Source organism: Equus asinus, chromosome 13 (genome assembly GCF_041296235.1).
Source record: "Equus asinus isolate D_3611 breed Donkey chromosome 13, EquAss-T2T_v2, whole genome shotgun sequence".
Lineage (NCBI taxonomy): Eukaryota > Metazoa > Chordata > Mammalia > Perissodactyla > Equidae > Equus > Equus asinus.
This window is the reverse complement of record NC_091802.1, coordinates 12,032,191-12,053,466: the sequence shown is the minus strand read 5'-3', so window position 1 is coordinate 12,053,466 and position 21,276 is coordinate 12,032,191. Positions and strand designations below refer to the sequence as shown.

Genomic DNA, 21,276 nt, shown 5'->3' with positions numbered 1-21,276 from the left:
GGGTATGAGAGCTATGGAGAAATGCTGCAGCCAGCCCTTTAGGTGACCTCCTTTAGAATGACCATTCTGTACACTTAGGAGATGCTGGCAAGCCCCCAAAGTGTGTGGCAACCTTGGCAATACATCCCTGCTGGTCTTTCCCTTTCCCCATCTCACTCCCGACTCCTTCACTCCGGCTTCCTAGAATCAGGTCCAGAGAAAACTCCCTCCCTCTCAACCCTTTCTCTCAGGTGCTGCTTTTGGGAAATAAACTAAGACAGGCCTCCTGTGGGATTCTGATTCGGAGACCATCGATTTTTATAGGAGAATCACTTGAGCCAATTGGTTTCCCTCCTGCCAAGAAACATCACACCCCCGCCACACGCCTGTCGATCAGAGCTGAGGCCAATCTGGCCTGTAGTCAAGAGCCATGCCCTGTGTCGCCTCACGGAGGCACACACACACACACACGTGTCAGGCTGTAACCCAAATATTCCTGAATTCTCCAGCCTTTGGCACCCTGCCCCTCCCTTAATACCTCTGACAAGCTTGTAACTCCTCCACAATACCACAGCCCTCCCGGGTCTGCCTCCCCCCAAATCCGGGCCACGGTCCCTCCTCTTATTGCCCAAAGCACAGTTAACTTGAGGCAATAAGGGACAGAGGACAGTGGCTGGAGAGGTGCCAGGGGGTCAACTGGGGAATTTTTGATGCAAAAGTCTTTAAACACGGAGAGAACTCATGGAGGGAAACAGGATGCATATACGAGAGAAAAGCACCATCACTGGTGTGAGTTAAGGAAACATGTAGCAATTGCGGGGGTGGGGCGCTACACGGATGGGACTGTATTGTATATATTAGTTTGCATCCTGAATTTTTTACTTAATTTCTTAAAGACCTTAAGCATGATACCCGCCCCCCCAACTATTTACACAAATTTGCATCACACACTCCAGACTCAACATTCTGGGAGGGAGGGTCCAGTGGGCAACACCCCACCTCCAGGTGCACCAGGGAGGCAAGAGGACAACATAGTCCCTTTGGCTGCGTGTGGCCCAGGTATGCACATAGTGAGGGATTCCCTAAAACAGAGATGACAAATGTTTACTATCATCTCCTGTTTCTCCGTTGGATTGCTTCTTTTCTTGTTGTTTTATATATGTTCTTTGTATTCTGGGTATTAATTACTTGTTATAAATGTTGCAAATATTTCATCCAAGCCCATTGCTTGTTTCTAATGTCTATGAAATCAAATCTGTCAATCCTTCCTGTAGACACAAAATATCATTTCCCCATGTTGCACTTGTAAAAAATCTATTGTCTCCTATATTTCCATTAAGTCATACCTTTAGGCCCTGCATTTTCTGGTTCAGCTCTAGCAAATAAAACATGTACAAAAGTTGAGAGAATAGTATGCCGAACGCCCACGTACCCTTCACTCGCTTCAACAACTATCAACATGTGACCAGGTTTTTTTCTTCTACTCCGTCCCACCTCCCCCACCACCCAGCTGGATTATCTCAGAGCAAATCTCAGACATAATTTTACCCATAAATATTTCAGCAAGTATCTCTAAAATAGAGAGTCTTTTGTTTTTGACTTAACCACAATACTATTATCATACCAAAAATAATTGACAATAATGCCTTATCCGGTTAGTACTCAAATTTACCTGATTTTCCTATAATGTCTCTTTTTTTTTTTTTTTTTTTGAGGAAGGTTGACTCTGAGCTAACATCCATGCCCATTTTCCTCTACTTTATATGTGGTACGCCTGCCACAGCGTGGCCAAGACAAGTGGTGCATAGGTCTGCACCGGCGAACCCTGGGCCTCCAAAGCTAAACATGCGAACTGAACCGCTGTGCCACTGGGCTGGCCCCTCCCATAATGTCTCTTCAGAACTGGTTTGTTCAAACCAGGATCCAAGGTCCCCACATTGAATGCACTAGAGGTGTCTCTTAAGATTCTTTTAATCCTTAGCAATTCCACCCCCATTTTTTTCATGTCATTTATTTGTTGAATAAACCAGAAATTGGCTCTGTAAAATCTTCCACCTTCTGGATTTGATGGAATGCACGCCTGTGTGCGTGGTGCCCCCTCCCCCTCCCCCACTGAATTTCCTATAAACTGGCAGTTAGCACAAGAAGCTTAAGCAGATTGAGGTTCAAGGTTCTCCGAGAAAACCCTTTCACAGATGATGCTGTGTAACCCCAATTGCATCAAAATAGGAGACACCTAAAGTCTGCACATTTTTTAAAAATTGACCTCCTCCTTTCTAATAATTTTATTCTTATTTCTCACTGTGGATCAACCTCCACACTAGTCCAGGGGATGATCCCCCTCCTTGCCTGGGCCATGTCTCAGGGGCGCTGTGCCTCGTCTCTCCCCAGAAGGATCCTGGCAGTGTGGAGGTGGAGACATACATGCACATTTTCCTTCTGGACCAGAGGTGAGGCTGGAGCTCCTCCCACTCCTCAGTTCAAGGCACCCTCTCAGCTTCAGTGCAGTCAAGGTTCTTCTCTCCTTTCGATATTTCTCCTTCATCCTGATTGCACCTCCTATTCTCCCCTCCTTAAGCAGTCAGTTGAATGGGTGTGACATGTCCTTGAAAATGTAAGCATCCTTGAAATTTATGTAGTACTATTGTGTATGTAGGCTATTGATTTTTATCAATGTTATTGTGTTCTAGTCTGCACTCTTTTGTGTGTGTGTGTGTGAGGAAGATTGGCCCTGAGCTAACATCTGTGCCAATCTTCCTCTATTTTATACGGGATGCCACCACAGTATGGCTTGACGAGCAGTGCTAGGTTCATGCCCCAGATCCAAACCCACAACCCCAGGCTGCCGAAGCAGAGCCCGTGAACTTAACCACTATGCCCCCAGGCCAGACCCATAGACTGCATTCTCTTTTCTACTTTTTCATTCAATACTGACTTTAGGTCTCTCCATATTGCTGTGTGTACAAGTAGTCACTGATTTTTTTTCTGTGCAATACACTTTTTTTCCAACTTTACTGAGGCGTGATTGACAAATAAAACTTGTATATATTTAGGTTGTACAATACGATTTTTTTAAGGTCTACCACATTGTGATTTAATATATATATACACATTGTGAAATGATTCCCACGATCAAATCAATTAAGACATCCATCACCTCACACTTTTGTGCGTGTGGTGAGAACACTTAAGTTCTACTCTCTTTGGGGCCAGCCCCGTGGCCCAGTGGTTAAGTTCGCGCGCTCTGCTTTGGCCACCCAGGGTTTCGTCAGTTCGAATCCTGGGCGAGGACATGGCACAACTAGAAGGACCCACAACTAAAAATACACAACTATGTACCAGGGGCCTTTGGGAGAAAAAGGAAAAATAAAATCTTTAAAAAAAAAAAAAAAAGATCTACTCTCTTAGCAAATTTCAAGTACATCATACAGTGTTATCAACTATAATCACCATGCTGTTCCTTAGATCCCCAGAAATTACTCATCTTATAACTGAAACTTTGTACCCTTTGAGCAATATGTCCCACCCCCCCAGCCCCTGGCAACCACCACTTTACTGTCTGGTTCTATGAGGCCAACTTTTTTAGATTCCACGTATAAGTGAAATAAGGCAGTATTTGTCTTTCTCTGTCTGGCTTATTTCACTTAGCATAAAGGCCTCCCGGTTCATCCATGTTGTCACAAATGGCAGGATTTCCTTCTTTCTCATGGCATTATACATCTCCTGTATTACTCCATACAATGGAATAATATTCCGTTGTATATATGTACATACCACATTTTCTTTATCCATTCATTCATCAACGAACACTTAGGTTGTTTCCATACCTTGGCCATTGTGAATAATGCTGCGATGAGCATGAGGGTACAGCTCACTCTTCGAGATCCTGATTTTGTTTCCTTTGGATATACACCCAGAAGTGGGATTGCTGGATCATATGTTTTCATTTCTGAGGATCCTCCACACTGTTTTCTGTAGTGGCTGCACCATAGTCACTGCTTCTAAATGCTGGACAGTAGTCTATGAGGCACGTCCACTACATAAAGTTATCAGCAGGCACCTGGGTCGCCTCCAGTTCCTGCTACCCAAATAGCACTGCCGTGAACATCTTTGAAGTGTCCCATAATGTGCCAGTGAAAGAATTTCCCCGGTATTTACTCCCAGAAGTGGGCGTGCAGGGATCATGGCATATATGCAGTCTTAACTCCACTAAATACCTTGCAGAATGGCTATCTCAATTTATACTCCCCTCAGCAGTACATAAGGTTCTCAATCCCCCTACATCCTTGCCAGCACTGGACTTCTTGTCTAATTTTTGTCATTCATATGGGTGTAAAGAGATGACTCAGTGATGTTTTAAATTGCTTTTGCCTCGTTACTAGTAATTAGAAGCATGTCTTCATACGCACATTAGACCCCAGGAGTTCCTCTTCAGGGAACTGTCTGTCTGTATCCTTTGCTTCTTCTCTAACAGATTTCCTGTCTGTTTCTTCATCTCTAGTCTCCTTCTGAGCTGGATGTCTTCCATTTTTCCCTCCACATCCAGTGGCCTTGGAGGCAGAGCTAGACGGCCATCAAATTGCTCCCTTGCCATCTGGCTTCCAGCACTAGCAGAAAATCAGAGGGAGGAAGAGCAGGGAGGCGAGGCTATCGACTCCCCCAGTCTCTCCCTGCAGGGTAGCTGTGGGACAGCTGCCTCCTGCAACAAAAGTCACAACAGACTGACAAAGTCACAGCTCTTGGAGGGGCCTCTCCACACAGCTTTCTCTCTCCTTGTGTTCCTGGAGGAGCTAGCAACTCCCCACTGCCGGGACACCTGTGCTCCTGCCCTGTTACTTGTGGCTTCCCTAATCCTGCTCACACCTTTGTAAACTGTCCCTTTATTAAAACATCCTCCAGAGCCAGCCCTGATGACCTAGTGGTTCAGCTTTGGCGCTCATCGATTTGGCAGCTGAGGTTCCCTTCCCCGTCACGGTTGTGAAACCACACCACCCATCTGTCAGTTGCCACGCCATGGTGGCTGCTCACATGAGGAACTAGAACAACTTAAAACTAGGATATGCCACTATGCCCTGGGGTTTTGGGGAGGGAAAGAGTCACCCACCAATTACCCATTTCACGTATGCCATCTGTTTCTTGCTGGGAGCCTAACTAACACATTGTCATTGAGCTGAAATTTTTAATTTTCATGCAGTCAATGTCACTAAATTTTTTGGCTCTTTGGTATTTGCTTTGGAAGCTTTATTTATGAAATTCTTCTGCGCCCTTTGGTAGAAAGATTCTCTTTCCTTTTTTTTTTTTTCTATTACTTCTGTAATTTTACCTTTTGTATTTAGGTCTTAAATCGACTCAGTATCCACCTTTGGATGTGATGTTAGATATGGAATTTTTTCTTCATATGGAAAGCCAGTTTTCCCAATAGTGTCTTTCCTCCACCAATTTGAGGCGACCCCTTTATTGTATATTAAGTTCCCATTTGCGCATAGTTCTGGCTCTGAGTTCCCCATTCTATACCATTGGTCTACTTGTCTGTTCTTGTATCATCACCATTCTGTTTTTATGAATATGGGTTTGTAATATATTCTAATAAGTCCAGTTTCCTTTTCTTTCAATGTTTGTCCTTTTTTCCCCCAAATTGTCTTTTATCTTTCTATATAATTTTTTGGCAAAGATTGCTGAGTCGCTTTTTAAAAGCCAGCTGAAATTTGTACCTTTATTGCATTGAATTTATATATTAATTTGAAAAGAATTTTAATTTTTTTCTTGTATATTCTTTATACATTATCACGGTGATAGCTGACATATACCTGCTGAACCCTCTTAGTAGATGTAGCTGTTAACGGTGTCGATTTTCCACGTAGATGATCATACTGTTTTATCTCTTCCTTTCCAATCCTTACAACTCTGATGGCTTTTCCTGTCTTGTGCAGTTTGGCAAGGATGCCTAGGATGACATTAAACAGAAGCGTAACAGCAGTATGGCAGAGACTTCTAATTGACCCCAATATCCATTCTCCCCTTTTCTCTATACAAGGGGTGGGCAAAAATTTTCTGTAAAAGACCAGATGGCAAATATTATAGGCTTTGCAGGCTTCATTGTAACTACCCAACTGTGCTTATAGCATGAAAGCAGTCGTAAACAATATGTAGACAAACAAGCATGGCTGTGTTCCAATAAAACTTTATTTACAAAAACAGGCGAGAGTCATAGTTTGCTGGCTCCTGCTCTACATTAATAGAATCTACTGGTTTTTAGCTAAAATGGGACCGTCTAAAATAAAGAGCATACTTGTCAGCCACATTTGCAGCTAACTGTGACCCTGAGCCTGGTTCTGATCAAAGAGATATAAACTAAAGTGCATACAGCTTCCAGAAGTGTCCTCACACAGAGGGAGAACACACCATTCTCCTCTCTTCTCTCCTTTCTGTTGCCTGGAATGTGTCGTGGCTGGAGTGGGGCTGACATCTTGGAACATGTGACAGACTCCACAAGTTGAGAATAGTAGAGCAACAAAATAGAAACAGTCAAGGTCCTAAAATATTTTATCATAAGTAGGTGTTGAACTTTGCCAAGTGCTTTTCCTGTATTTTGTAATTTTTTCTTTTGTATTCCATTAATTTAGTCTTCTGTACTCCCTAAGTCTATTTTATTAATAAATTTTTCTGATGTTAAACCACCTTTGAATTCTTGGCGTATACGCTAGTTGAACATATTATCTCTCCTAATACACCACTCGATTGGGTTAGCTAATATTTTATAAAGGAATTTTACATTTCTGGTCATTATAGTGAAAATTCTCTATTTGAAATTAGTTAAAACTTGTTCTATGGCTCAGTATTTGCTCAGTTTTTTAAAAACGTCCCAGTGTGCTTGAAAAGAATAGGTATTGTCTAGTAGACGAGTGTAGCGTAGTAAATATGTCTCTTGGATCATGATAGTTCAATCTGGGTTTCAAAACATGTGTTTCCTTAGTGACTTTTTGTCTGCTTGACCCATCGTTTACTGAGAGAGATGTATTACAATCTACTATGAGTCTAGATTTGTCTCTTGTTCTTACATCTAAAATTTTTGTTTCATGTATTTTATGGCTATGTGATTCAGTGCACATATATTTAACACTGGTGTATCTTCCTGTTTAATTAAGCCTTTCATCATTTGGAAGTGACCCTCTTTATCTCGAATAATACTTTTTGTTACAAAGTGTACTTTATATGATAATTATTTTGATTATAATTTGCCTAATATATCTTTTTAATACTTTTGCTTTCAACCACTCTGTTTTAGATGTGTCTCTTGGCGTATCGTGGTATTTTACTTTTTATTCTGTCTGGAAGCTCTTGTCTTTCAGCAAGATAATTTAGTCTTTTGCATTTAATCAGCAACATATTTGGATTCATAACTAACCTTTTATTTTGTGCTTTTTCTTATCTACCTGTTTTGTTTCTTTTTCTCTCCTTTCCTGCCGTCCTTAAAATTAGTATTTTTTTCTTCAATTTTCCCCCTCGTAACTTTGGAATTACAAGCTCTAAGGGATTAACCTAAAAAATAATGGTAGGGAAAAAACTGTCTTTGCTGTCTCAAATCTGGAGGTGTTACATAATTATATCTTATATATCTGTATTTCTGGAACTTCTCTCCTTTCTAAAGTCAGATGTCTGTCTTTCCTTTTATTCTCCTTCATATTTGTTTATTTTATTCACCTTTTCCAAGAATCAGATGTTTCTTTTATGGATCTTATCTATGCTTTATATTCTAGTTTATTAATTTTGGCTTTTTTAAAAATAAATTCCTTCCTTCTATTCTGGGGGATTTATTTTGTTATTCTTTTTCAAGTTTCTTGAGTTAGCTTATTTCAATTCAGCCTTTCCTGCTTTTTAATAAATGCACTTAAGGCTATATACATTTCCTCCTGGGAATTGCTTTGAACCTTCCCACAATCTCAGGATGTAGCACTCTCCTTGTTCATTTCTAAATCACTTGACTTTATTTCGATTTTCTCTTAAACTCAAAGTTATCAGAAAGATGGTAAGAAATTTACATGACGTAGATCTTTTTCGGCTATAGTTTTGTGCTCATTTCTGACTTGACTTTATTATGACCAGACCATTGCTCCTTTTTAGAATTAGATGTGGTCTTATTTGTGGAGTAATACATTGTTGATTTTTGTTGATTATCCCAAAAGTGTCTGTAAAGTCTTAATCTGTTTGTCCTGTTAACTCACATCCTGGCTTGTGGATTCTATTTATTTGGGGTCCTCTCTTCCGTGATACCGGTTTTCCTCAGTGGTTTGGTGATTCTTGATTGTGGACTTGGTTGTGGGAAAAGTTCCATCACTGTATTCGTTACCCATCTGTCACGCAGCAGACGCCAATGAGTTTCAGTCAAAGCTTTCGAAGCACTCAACACGTTGGGGTGGTTCTGTTTCCAGGGGGATTGCTGGAGGCAGGACGGTCCCGGTAAAAATCCGATTTTATAGCTGAGACTTAGAGAGCAGAATAACTGCCTTCACTCCCCAGCCTGTAAAGAACGGAGCCAGGCCACCTGGCCCAAAGCCCATGTGGTGCCCCCTCGGCCCTGCTGCCTGCCCAGAGCCTCCTAGTGCCACCAGCCCAGTCCTGATCCCTTGTCCCCAATAACCAGACAACTCAGAATGTTTCATGTATTTCTCTTCTTTTTACTCTAAAAAAGTTGACAATAATAACCAGCAAACTGCAGAAAGTGACATGGGTTCCAATCTCCCCGCCCCTCCAAACATCATTCTACATTCCTCAGACACTGCCCTTCCCCCTTCCCTTCAAATCCTAGAGGAAGATACTGGAGGAAGTGGAGGAGGCCCCTAGATAGGATGGTCCCCAACCCCAGCCCCTTTGGCAGGTAAAGGCACTGAGGAAATAAGTTAGGGGAGGGACGCTCCTAGCTGTCCCTGTTCAGCTCCGTCTCGCAGACCCAGCGGTAGGGCCTCTGGCAGACGTCGTCGTTCCAGCGGCCGTCCTCCGTGAAGTGGGCACAGTCCTCGCCTCCCCCAAGCCCGTGTCCATACCAGTCGTCCGGCTGCTCCGGCCTCCAGTTTCTGAAGGGACAAGCGGGATGTGGCCCAGGAGCCCCAGACCCCCAGGCAGGGAGGGCGGGGTGAGGTGCACACTCACTTGAAACCCGTCTCGTAGTCGGTTCCATCCACCCATTTCCAAGGCCCATTCTGGTCAGTGAGGCCCATCCAGGTGTGCACAGGGCCCATGTGGTGCTGGACAAATTTCTGGAGAGAGAGGAGGCAGGTGGTGACCTCTCCTTAGAACAGCCAGCCTCCCAGATGAGCCCTCTTGGGCCCTCACCTGCTCGTCCCAGGAGCCCACCACCACCAGGTGGGCGTTCTCCAGCTGGCAGTACTTGTCGGCTTCGGGCCAGGGCTTCCCAGAGCGAGAGAACCAGTAGCAGCTGCCTTCATGCTCCAGCCAGTTAACCGGGCAGCAGGTCCTTTCAGAGCCTGGGGGTCAGGGGAGGGTAGAGGAGCTGAGATGCCGCCTGGAGGGAAATGGGCAGGAAAGCAGGGCTGGGTGCCTGCCTCCTCACCATTGCCCTGGAGGATGGCCATCTGACAGCTCAGGCTTCGAAGGTCAGACACAAACTGCTTCACGTGGAGCAGCAAGCTGGAGTGATCTGGGGAGACAGAGGGCGGGGCAGGGAGATGAGAGGGAAAGGAAAAGGAGGTCAGGATGAGCTCTGGGGGTTGGGAGGAGTCTGTCATCTGCGTGCCGGGGCCCCAAGATCAATCACAGAGGCCCCTGCCGCAAGACCCCTAGGTTTGGCCTGAAGGACCCTCTGTATCCTACACACACACAGATGCACACATGCGCATACTCCCTCTCTGACCTTCACTCAGCTCCTGCTGCTGTTTCTCCAGCTGGGACTCCAGGGACTTCATCTTTCTGCCCACACCTCCTCCTGGCGGAGAGACCTGCTCAGTGTCCCAACGTCGCCAGCCTTCCGCAGCCTCCCAACCCCAGCCCCAGCCCTCCTCACCCTGGACGCTCAGGGCCTTGACCTCAGCCTCCGTGCTCACTGTGAAGTTGCTGAACGTCTTTCTCAGAGCCTGCAGCTCCTCCTGCAACTTGGAGTCTGGGCAGGAGCCAGTGGGGATAGAACCAAATGAGGGGGCTGCATTCACCATCACAGCAACCAGCTCTCCTTCCACCACTGTCCCCCGCAACATTGCTCCCTTCCCAGCCCACCCCCGGGGCACCCACTCTGGGATCCGATCACACAGACAACCACCAGCAGCAGGAGGCTGAGGCCCAGGGAGAGCAGGAGGAGGCGGGTTCCAGAGCAGAGGCGTTGAAAGAGTGGCTGGGGAGGAGGTGGCCCTGCAAGAGGAGCAGGTGTCAGGGTCTCAAGGACAGACGGGAGACTGGAGCAGCTCTGGGATCCTAGGAGGAGAGCAGACTAAGGCTCTTCTAGTAGCCTAGGAGGAACCATATAGATTAAGAAATCTGGACAGTGGGTGACCCTGAGGGGCCAGAGGCAACTGGAGGCGGGAAAGGGAAGAGGGGTGGAAAGGGGTGCTATGCGTAGAGCTGCCCTAGCCCTACCCAGGCCCTGAGTCTTTGCTGACACCTAGTGGCCTAACTGTGTCACTGCAGCTGACGAACCTCCTCAGAGCCTTGAGGACCCAGTCTGTGAACCAGAGGAGACTCATGGAGTGGGCGGCCAGCTGGGGAGTCAGCTCCCCCCTCAAAGGGGCAAGAGAAGGGGTTTTCTTTCTCTCCCCATGAATCCCACTCCTCTTTGGCTGGATGCAGAGAGAGAAGGCAGAGTAGCCAGACTTCAGGCCCCTCAAGTTGCTCCCACTCGCGGAGATGCATCCCTGTGAGCTAGGATGTGGGGGTGTCCCCTTCATTCTCTCCTCCCTTGTAGCCCCTTCCTCCATCAAAGGGCACTGCCCACTCCCATCACCCAGGAGCTTCATCCTTGCTCACATGAGAAAGAAGCGGGGCTTGTTTTTCTGTTTTGTTTTCTTTTTAAAGATTGGCACCTGAGCTAACATCTGTTGCCAATCTTCTTCTTCTTCTCCCCAAAGCCTCCCAACACACAGTTGTATATTCTAGTTGTAGGTCCTTCTGGTTGTGCTATGTGGGACACCATCTCAGCATGGCCTGATGAGCAGAGCCACGTCTGTGCCCAGGATCCAAACCCGCCAAAGCCTGGGCCTCCGAAGCAGAGCGTGCAAACTTAACCGCTCGGCCACAGGGCTGGCCCGGCTTGTTTTTTGATGGACAGCCTCATCCCCCCTCGGATCGGAGATCGCTCAGCTTCTTCACAGAAACCTTACCCGCTTGACCAAACTGATTCCAGACACCCCATACACTCACACTCACACTCACACACATGACCAAGGCTCGCAGGCTGTTGGAAGAGGAAAGCAGGAGGGGGCCTAACTTCTTCCAGTTACTCCCACTACCTGTGTCACCCCCTCCCCATGGTCCTGAGAAGTGAGCGACAAGGTGATTGTCAGGAGGGTCATGCAGAAGCCTTGGGCACCTGTCAGCAAGAAGGAGACTGCCGCTTCACACCCTGTACCTGCCCTGAGAGGGGCGGCTGAGACACCACGTTCTTGTGAGTGGGGCAGACCCAGAGAGAGAGTCAAGGGTCACAGAAAGAAGCTGAGGGCGAGGGGGCGATAGCCACCTAAGGCTGACCTTTCAGAAATGGGGGGCAGTGTCCCCTCACCTTTTCTGAGCTGATGGTCATTCTCCTCGTTGTCCAAATGCTGAAGATCTTGATACTCCCTTGTCATGGTAAGGCAGGCTGAACCTGGGACTAGGTCAAGGCCAGGGTTAGGGCTGAGGTTGGAGGTGAATGGAGTTGGGATGTGGGGTCTAGCCCCTTTCTAAGTGATCGGTGGCTACATGGAGACCTTTCTTCTTTCCCCTATTCCCTCCCTGGCCTAACATGCAAAACCCATCCTCTGAAGTTTTCCCACCCAGCCCCCAACCCTCATGACAGCATGTCCCCCCCTCCTCTCCCCCACCTCCCACAGTCAGTCCTCCTGCCTTTCTTCCCCTTTTACTTGCTGAAGGTCTCAAGGTTGACTCCTGGGTCCCTCAATGCTGTGCAGATCCCCGGCTCAGAAGGGAGCTGAAGCCTGGAGAATCGGGGTGCGCAGACAGCCCTGGATGGTGCAAGGGGAGGCGCAGGGTCCATACGAGGCCCCGAGCCCTGCGCCTCTGCGTGTCTGGGTGTCTGTGTACCTGCGCACACGAACTGGCATCCCCAGTGCCTGGGACTTTGGACGTAAACAGAAGTGGAAATGGACTGGGAACCCAGGGGATGTTTGGGGGTGGGAGCGGAGGATGGGTTGCTTCTGGTTTCCTTCCCAGAAAGAGGCAGTCTCCTGGTCTGTCCCCACACCCCCACATGCCGGTCACCGCGCTCATTGCGCCATTTGGGGTGGGGGGGGCCAGGCCAGGAGGGGCTGGGATGCAGTTCACTGTTTCCCCTCTGCCCCTCCCCCTTTCACTTCCTGCCTCTAAATTTCCCAGAATTGTCGGTGTCTCCAAATTTCCCTGACCAGGATCAAAGGGACCGGTTCTCTGCTCTTGCCCAATCTGGTCCTATGACCCTGGCATCTGAGCCTAGGCCCCAGCTTCCTTGGGGGGTTCAGCCGCCAGGCTCCCCAGCTTGGAGCTAACTGGCTTCACTCTCACAGGGAGTGAACTCCTCCAAGCAGGAGGGGGTGTGGTGGGGGGAGAGGCACAGAGCAGGCTTTTCCCACCTCCCCGGTGATTGGCGCCAGCAAACCTCCCTGGGCTCCCATCACGTGCCTGTGGCTGTTCATTCACCAATTCCTCTCATTTCCCCAGATTCACAGATGAGGAAACTGAGGTCCTGAAAGGGAAGAGCTTCCCCAGGGTCACACTGCAAGGAAGCAGCTGAGTGAGCACTGGCATTTGGGCAGCCCGATTCCAAGACCCGTGCGCTGGCCCCAGAACCATACCCAGCCCCAGGGTCCCAGAGATGCTAAAACTTGGTCCCTCACAGCTCCATGGGCATTCAGAGAGGGTTGTGTTCAGAGAGGAGTGTGTGAATTTGAATTATGCTGTTAGAAATTGGGCAACATTAAAGATATTAACAAGTCTTGCTTTAGGCCTCACATGTGAAGTCACACAAAGCCCACGTTAGTTATTTCAGTGAGGAAACTAGTCTTGAGTTGGGACAGTTTTCCCACACGTGAGATATTCAGGAACGCATCCCTTGGGTAAAATGTGAAAGCCCTGGGTGCGCCCGTTTGTCTGTGTCTTGAAAACCCCCCTGTTGTTTGCATGCACTGGGACCATGGCCAGTAATTTTGGTGACTATTGGGCTGTTAATTTAGTATTCTCAGATATTCTCACTCACAATCTGGTTTATTCAGGCAAACAAACCTACGCTGTTTTGGTCAGAATAGTAGTTAGCCTTGCAGAAGCGGTGACTGGAAGGAAGCACGGGGGGCCCCTGAGGTGAGGGCAATGTCCAGCGTTTTGATCTGGACACTGGTTGCACAGGAGCCTTCAGTTTGCAAAACTGCAGAAAGCCATGCATTTACGATCTGTGCATTCTTGTGTTTGCACGTTATACTGGAACGAGATTGTTTTTGTTGTTGTTTTTGCTTGTTTGTTTCACTTTTTAAATTAATTTATTCCATTGCCCTCTTTTAGGAAGATTCACATTAGAAAGACAGGTGAATTATCAGCCACCTAGTCCACATCAATGAGAAATAGCTGTTTGCAGAGTATTGACAATATTAAGACCAGGAACTCCTTACACGTGTTTCCTAGGCCACCTGTGCCTGCCGCCTCTGTGAATGACAGCTCCTCCAGAGCCGGCTCTCCAGGAAGAAGCCGCTCTCACTGGGGACCCTTCTAACTCGAGAGAGGATGAAGCAGTGAGCTGGGCCTTTGGAAAATGCCTTGTCTGGTATTAAGGACCTTTTCCTCAACTGTTTTAGAGAAATGCTGCAACCTTGCCATGTGCCCATTGGGTAAAGAAGTATCTTCAACTGACCTCAAAGCAAGACATCAGCTCGAGACATGAGCCCTGCTCCGCGCCACCCCGCCATTCACACTCCAGTCATGGCAAGAACACTAACACACGTCAAGTCCCAAGGCAGGGCCTGTGGTTTGACACCACCAGTTCTCCGTCTGTGAGCTTGAAGGTTACAAAATGCCGGGACAGGCGAGAGGCCGCCTTCACACACACAGCACTTCCAGAGGCTCGGCAGGGAGGTGATTCCATATGATCCGCTCTGGAGCAAAGGGAGGCTGCTGTTATACCGCAGACCTGACGGGTACAAGGATGGTCACAGACGTGTAGATGTCAAAGCGAGCTAATACAGAGTATTCGGAACACAGAAAGGCACACTATAAATTCGGATTATTACACAAATAAAATTTAAAATAGTATCCTTAATTCTTTGTCCAGTCACAATGGACCTAGGATCACATTCACGAATCGAATCTCAAGCTCGACAGCCACTAGTCAACGTGAAGCCCAGACGTCGCTGTGGAAGAGGTCTACCCACGGGAGCAAATTTCTCACCCTGGCGAGTCCAGGAGTCAACAGAGCAAAAACCGCCAGGAAAAAAGAGAGAACCAGTCACTGGACTCAGTAGCATCAGCTGTACAATGAAGTAACCCCTGGGACCACTCTCAAGAAACAACGAAAATATGGTTTAAATATTCTAATTTCAAAATATTGACATTCTCCTGTCCTAAGGCACTGTTAAGGGGCCCCACAGAAAAGTCGGTAACATTGGGGAATGTGCTTGGAAATTATGTCCGCCACTGGGGGACCCGTGAATGTGGGGAGGCGTCACTCCAAGGCAGTCAGCTGCTCAATGGCATAACGAACCTTCTTTGCAGTTTCTTCAAATTCTTTCTGGTTACTGTTGGTTTCCTTTGCAACTTTGTTCTTGGCTCTTTCTTTGTCCAGTTTCAAAAATTCACTGAGGGTTAATTCTTCAAACCGCTTCTTGACAGACAGGAAAGCACAGCCGGATGAATGCTTTTCATGCTCCTCTACGGGGTCCTCGTCTGGCTCCCAGCCTTGCAGCTCCTTAAAGCAGAAGAAACCCTGCGCGAAGTTGGGCTCATTCTCAGTGGGACAGTGGATGGAGCCGGCCACCGCCATCCACTCCGGGGTACAGGCGCAGCCCTCCAAGAAGGGCCAGTTCTTGAAGGTAGAGACGCGGTGGTCCTTGAGGGAGAGCTGCCAGGCCGGGGGCAACGACGGGGCACCCATCCCGCAGCCGCCAAGCGCTGCTGCCTGGAACAAGATGTGTTTGAAGTCTGGTTTCTACCTATACCCACGTTCCCAGACTCATTGCTGAGGGAGCAGTGCTTGGACCAGTGCTGAAGAACACCCTCCAAAGGCGGTCGCTTTAGAATGGGAGTCAGAGGTGACGAAACACTGTGAAGAAAGCCAGACACACCACATGACACACTGGGCCACCAGTTTCCAAGGAGGCCGTCTGCAAAATACCAGCGATAATCCCAAGAAACTAAAAAGTAGCTAAAAACGAAACTATACCACAGGGTAGTAGATTTACGCACTCTGAGAACTCGTCCACCTTTTTATGTTTGTTCTTCTGAGAACCTATGTCTTGAATCATGCGAGGTCTTCAGGGACAAAGGCTCACGGATTCATCTTCTGCTGCTGAGTACCACAAACCTAGTGGCTGAAAACAGCACCCGTTTACTAGCTCACAGTCCTGTAGCGCAGAAGGCCAACTGGGCTCTGTGCTCAGGGTCTCACAAAGCTGAGATCAAGGGTCTGGCAGGACGGTATTCATTTCCAGAGGCAAAGGAGGAAAGGAATCTGCTTCCACGCCGGTTCAGGTTGTTGACAGAATCCAGTTCCTTGCAGCTATAGGCCTGAGGTCCCCATTTCCTTGCTGGCTGTCAGCCAGGGGCCGTCCTCTGCTCCTACAGGCCACCTGCATTCCTCGTCACGTGGCTCCTCCATCCTCAAAGTCCGCAAAGTGCACGGAATCTTTCTCATGCTTCCAGTCTCTGACTTCTCTGCTTTTAAAGGGGCTCGTGTGATTAAATGTGGCCCACCTGGAAAATCTTCCTGTCCTGAGGTCAACTGTGTGTATAACACACATACATGGTCATCTATAAGGTCAACTATGTATAACAACGTAATTGTGAAAGTGGTAGCTCATCATAGTCACCGGTCCCAGGGATGACAGGGTGGAATCTTGGGGCCACTTTGAGGACTCTGCCAACATACTTCACGAAAAACGCCCCCCTGCTCCGCCCACCGCCCACCCTCCACCCCCCGCACCCCCAGTACACTTCGCTGTGGGATGTGGAGCACATGCAGAGAGCAGTTCAGAGAGGCTGGGCTCCGAAGCTGGGGATCCCACCTTCAGGGCAATCGAGAAAGGCTCCCGAGAGGAGGTCAATAATGCTGGCCAGAAGAACAGGTAGGATTTTATCAGTGGTAATAAGCAAGTGACTCTTGGAAGAGGAAACCAGAAAGGTAGCTTGGACTACCCTGAAGAGGGCCTTGAATCTCAGGGTGAGGTGTTCTGAAGGTCATTCAGAAACACAACGGTCTCCAAAGAGGGGACAGGCACCCCAGAGGGGTACAAGATCATCCATTAGGAGTATGGTAAGAAGACATCAGAACTTTATTTATGTACATTTTTATCCGATTTCTTTCTTTCTTTCTTTCTTTCTTTCTTTTTTTTTTTTTTTTGGTGAGGAAGATTAGCCCTGAGCTAACATCTGCCACCAATCCTCCTCTTTTTGCTGAGGAAGATTGGCCCTGAGCTAATATCTGTGTCCATCTTTCTCTATTTTTTATATATGGGACGCCTGCCACAGCATGGCTGGATAAGTGGTGCGTAGCTGCACCCGGGATCCAAACCTGTGAATCCCAGGCCACTGAAGCGGAGCATGCAAACTTAACCACTACGCCACTGGGCTGGCAGCTATCCCGTTTCTTTAGATTTCTACTTGGGGATATGTTTTGTAACGTACATAATAGACTTGTACAGTGGTACATGTGTATTAGTGATCAATTACTGCAAAATGATCATCCCAACACTTAGCAACTTAAAACAAGGAGTATTGATCATCTCACTCAGTTTGAGGTCTCGCTCTGGCTCAGGGTCTCCCATGAGGTTGCCGTCAGCATGCCAGTCAGGGCTACCTGCATTTGAAGACTTGACCGAGGCTAGAGGACAAGCTTCCAAGGTGACTCACTTGCACGGCTGGCAGGTTAGTGCTGACCGTGGGCAGGAGGCCTCTCTCTCTCCACAGGGCTGCTTGAGTGTCCTCACAACATGGCAGCTGGTTTCCTTCAGAGCAAGTGATCCAAGAGCACAAGACGGACCTGGCCTCAGAAGTAATGCTCCATCATCTCCACAATATCCTCGCGGTTACACGGGTCAGCCCTACTCAGTGTGGAAGGAACCACACAAGGGGGTGAGTACTGGGGGGAAATAATCAGGGGCCATCTGGAAGGCTGGCTACCACAACACGTAGAGAATTATTAGATGAGAGAATATATATCGGGGGACACACAACCAAAAATATTTTACGATGGGGCTCTGAACAACAAAGTTAAAGATTGTGACTACATACTATGGAGCCCAGGAAGAGCTGCAGGCAGGGCAGTGGTGAGGTCAGATGTGTAAGTTGAATGCTGGCCTGACCTTGGGCTGAGTGATGGGGCAGAGGTGGGTTACTGAGAGGCAGGCAGCTCAGTTAGGCTGCTGGGTTGGTCCCGGTGAGAAACTGAAGGTTGAGACCAGAGAAGGAAGGTCACATGGGCAGAATTTTAGCAGAGGAATGGAGTGGAGTTGGAGGCTGCTGAACATGCAGTGAGGGAGGCGGTGGGGCCGGGGTGGGGCGACAGCAGTGCACCTGACCAGGATCCAGAAGGCTGCAAGAAATGGGTCTGGAGTCTGCAGAAATTTCTAGGCTGGAGACACTGAAGCAGAATCCTGGGTGTGGCCCAGGTGTGGCAGCGCCCTGTGATGAACCCCAGCCAGTGAGAAGGCACAGCGGAAACAAAGCAGCCCAGGACAGAGCCTGTGCTAACGGGAGAAGCAGAAGAAAAGTCCCAGGACCACCAGCTATCCAAGTGGGAAATGGGGGTGACCTTCAGGGCCAGATCTGGGGACCCCAAGTGCCAGGTTAAAGACAGCCAAGAAGAGAGGGGGATGGGCCTCCTATCAAGGTGAGTCAGGAAGAGGGAAGTGCTTTTCAGCCAGGGAGCCTGAGCAGTTGGTGAAGAGAAGGGGGCCTGGTAGGGAGAGAGCCCGCAGATGCTAGAGGTCCCCAGGATGTTCAGGGGGTGAAAAGGCCAGTGTGGCAGACAAAGCCTGAAGGCCACCATGAGACTGGTCTGAGTTCACCTCTCCCACCTCTGGAAAGTGGGTCTAAGGCCCATCTCAGAGAGTTAGGGTCAAGGTTAAATGAGATAATGAGGGGAAAGCATTTAGCACAGTGCCTGGCAAATACTGACTGCTCAGCACATACCAGCTGTTTCATTCTTCTTATCATCACTAGCAGCACAGCCAACAGTTGAGTTAGAATCCTAGGGCCTCTGAATGTGGAGCAAGAGGCGAAGGTTGGGGTCAGGATAGCAGAGGATGTCTCTCCCCACATCCCCGAGGATGGTTAGCAACTTCTCTGGGACAGAACTGGGGCCCTGGAGTGTCTCTTCTATGGAGAAGGAGACCTGGGTTCCAAGCTGCCTGTGCCCCTGCCCAGCCCTCTCTGAGCGCTATCAACCTCTCGTTGGGGATGGGCCTGCCTCGCTGTTCCCCAGACCCAGAGGGTGGGGCTGCACCTCATGCCTCTCGACACCCGGCAGACCTCAAGATGAGCTATCTGGACAAACAGGCAAAGGGGTGAAGACGAGGCTCAGGGGAGACTTTCCAGAGGGTGGCCTATGGCACCCCAAATCTAGGAGAGGCTGAGCGGGGCTTGAGTGGAGTTGAAGCAGGAGAGGTTAAAGGAATGTGCTCGGGTGGAGGGCTCAGCACCAGGAGAAACGGGCCAAGGGCAGGGGGGCTCCCCGGGCCTGGAAAGGGGAAACGGCCACGGCCCACAAGTTTAGAATGTGGACGATAAAACCCACCCAAGCGCTTCAGCGTGCCCTCCCTCGGCTGGGCGAGCGCAGTCTCTGTAGGATCTTTCTCCATCCTGGTCTCTCCTCCCCAACTCCACTCTCCACCCCAGGCACACCCCAACTTTTCATTGTTGGGACAGCCAAGATTCTGTGACCCAGGACGCTCTCTACTCCTCCTTCCTACCTTTATTTAGAGGATGAACATTTTAGAGAATTTTAAAACTCCAAATGTTTCCAGGTTTTATTTAACTTCCAAGTTCACCCAGTAACTGAGAATAGACGAAGAGGCCAATAGCAATTATCGTTACCATTTTCTAGCCAGGCAGCGTGCCGAGGGCTTTCCGTGTATCATCTTCTTTGTTCCTCACAAGAATCCAGCAAGGTAGGGAGTTATTATTCCCATTTTACAGCTGAGGAAAACTGAGGCTCAGAGAAGTTAAGCTCTTGGCCCAGTTAAAGTGACGCCACAACCTGTCTCATCTTAACCTTACAACCACCTCCCAGCTGGCTCTCTACTGACCCCACACTTTCTCCACCAGCACTGGGGTACCCTGCCACTCCCTTCTTGCAGCCCTCCAACAGCTCTTTATGGCACTTTGAAAAAAGTCCATGCAAAGTCCTAGCATCAGGCTGTGCTCACCTCTCTGACCCCATCTCCTCTTTCCCTCTCTCCCTCCACCCCACTCCACCCTAGTCACCTCCTTCTGTCCTCCGACATGCCAAACTTCTTGCTACCTTGCCGTTCCTCTGTACCCGGGACACTCCCCTGCCCCAGGCTTCATCATCCTTCAGGTCTCAACCCAAAAGCTGCTCCAAGGAGAGGCCTCCCTGAGCGCCCCACCTCAACCAGCAAGGACACCTACCCAGCGGTCACTGTCTTTACAGCACCATCAGTATTTTAATCCTCTGCATTCCTGTACTTCCTCCTGCCTGTTGTTCCCACTGGATGGACCCAAGTTCCCTGAGGGCAGGATATTGCATTCCAGCATTCCAAACACTGCCCAGCACCAAGGAGGATCTTGATAAGTATTTGTTGAAAGAAACAGAGGGAGGTAAGAGGAGTCAGGATCGGAACCCCAACAGTTGGGAACCTGGGTGCGTGTATCCACTCAAGCACCTGGTCTCCTTAAGGACCAGGGAAGAGCTCCTTATAGATTTGGAAGGAAACATCGCAAACTGCTCCCGTGCTTCCCTCTGAGGAGGATGTGGAATGAGATGAGAACGGAACTTTTCTTTAAACAACATGTATTTCTACACTTATTTGAATTTTTGTAAGGTACATGTATTACCTTTGTAATCTAAAACATAACGCATGCAGAATTAGGTGATTCTACCCCTTCTTGGTGACCTTTCCTCAACCCCTTAGATCCAGACACATCACCTGCACGCACCTTCCTCCTCTCAGCTCTCTCCCTTCAGCCCATGGCAGATAACATCAGCACAGCCTCAAGCCATCTGCTCCTCCACAGAACAAGCTGAAGAACGGCTATCCGAAGAACATCCTGGGAAGCAGAGCTTCTCCACCAGCGAGATCTCAGCATCCCCTGGGAGGTCTCCTGAAATGCAGACCCCTGGGCCCCACCCCCATGATTCAGTGGGCTGGGTCTGTTAGATAAAATACTGTTAGATAAAACTGGAAAATTGTGCAGGGCAATCCACAGAAAGGACCACTGGTTTACGTGACACACCTCCAGGATCTCTGCCTGCATCCTTGGGTCAGTTTAGGTTGGGGCAGTCACACCCCTAACCCCCCACACACACACCCCCAGAATCACTACCCCTGGGGTGGTCTTTTGCATCCAACGCTCCACTTCTGCCAGGGGTAGCAACAAAAACCGCCCTTTTGCACCGTTTCGTACTTAACCATCACACCTCTTCGTTTCGTACTTAACCATCACAACTCTTCATACCCTCCACCTCAGCCTTCCCCCCGGAGCACCGGAGTCAGAGGGAGAAAGGGGTAGTATACTAGCTGGTGTCACCAATAGCTCATCCACACTGAAGCTGAGGCCCTCAAGGTGGGAACCTGTCAGGCACATGAACACTGGCGGAAGGAAAGCTGAGAACCACGACTCTACACAGAGCATCTGAGGAGCAGCAGTTAGGACTTAGGGCCAGGAAAATCTGAGAACTAGAATTCTTTCTCCTTTATAATAAAGAACTAGGTAAGGGACCTG

General features: G+C 48.6%; 1 protein-coding gene and 1 pseudogene across 9 annotated transcripts; both read right to left on the bottom strand.

Moving 5' to 3' along the window:
- Window positions 1–8,633: 8,633 nt before the first annotated feature.
- Window positions 8,634–12,357, bottom strand: LOC106844172 (asialoglycoprotein receptor 1). Of its 9 annotated transcripts, none has more exons than XM_014861482.3 (9): window positions 12,042–12,357; window positions 11,702–11,791; window positions 10,222–10,338; window positions 9,998–10,093; window positions 9,848–9,919; window positions 9,548–9,634; window positions 9,310–9,461; window positions 9,127–9,233; window positions 8,634–9,050 (listed from the first exon to the last, which is right to left on the bottom strand). In XM_014861482.3, exons 2-9 carry the CDS (start codon window positions 11,766–11,768, stop codon window positions 8,894–8,896), a joined length of 855 nt encoding a protein of 284 aa, XP_014716968.2. In that variant the 5' UTR covers window positions 11,769–11,791; window positions 12,042–12,357; the 3' UTR covers window positions 8,634–8,893. The 9 variants fall into 9 exon arrangements, with proteins under 9 accessions (XP_014716968.2, XP_044600974.2, XP_044600975.2 ...); XM_044745039.2 differs by having other exon boundaries at window positions 10,222–10,401; window positions 11,702–11,814; window positions 12,042–12,280; XM_044745040.2 differs by having other exon boundaries at window positions 11,702–11,814; window positions 12,042–12,279.
- A 1,057-nt stretch (window positions 12,358–13,414) lies between these two features.
- On the bottom strand, window positions 13,415–16,251 carry LOC123276088 (baculoviral IAP repeat-containing protein 5 pseudogene; annotated as a pseudogene).
- Window positions 16,252–21,276: the final 5,025 nt, after the last annotated feature.

What these genes read in the sequence shown, in the direction of transcription:
- LOC106844172 (XM_070482460.1), bottom strand. Translation starts at nt 12,175, where the DNA reads ATGGACCCTGCGCCTCCCCTTGCACCATCCAGGGCTGTCTGCGCACCC. An exon ending in TGACCATCAGCTCAGAAAAG is followed by an intron (nt 10,402 to 11,701) that starts GTGAGGGGACAC and finishes CTCTCCTCCTAG; the next exon opens with GATCCCAGAGCTGCTCCAGT. An exon ending in TGGGCTCCTGGGACGAGCAG is followed by an intron (nt 9,234 to 9,309) that starts GTGAGGGCCCAA and finishes CTCTCTCTCCAG; the next exon opens with AAATTTGTCCAGCACCACAT.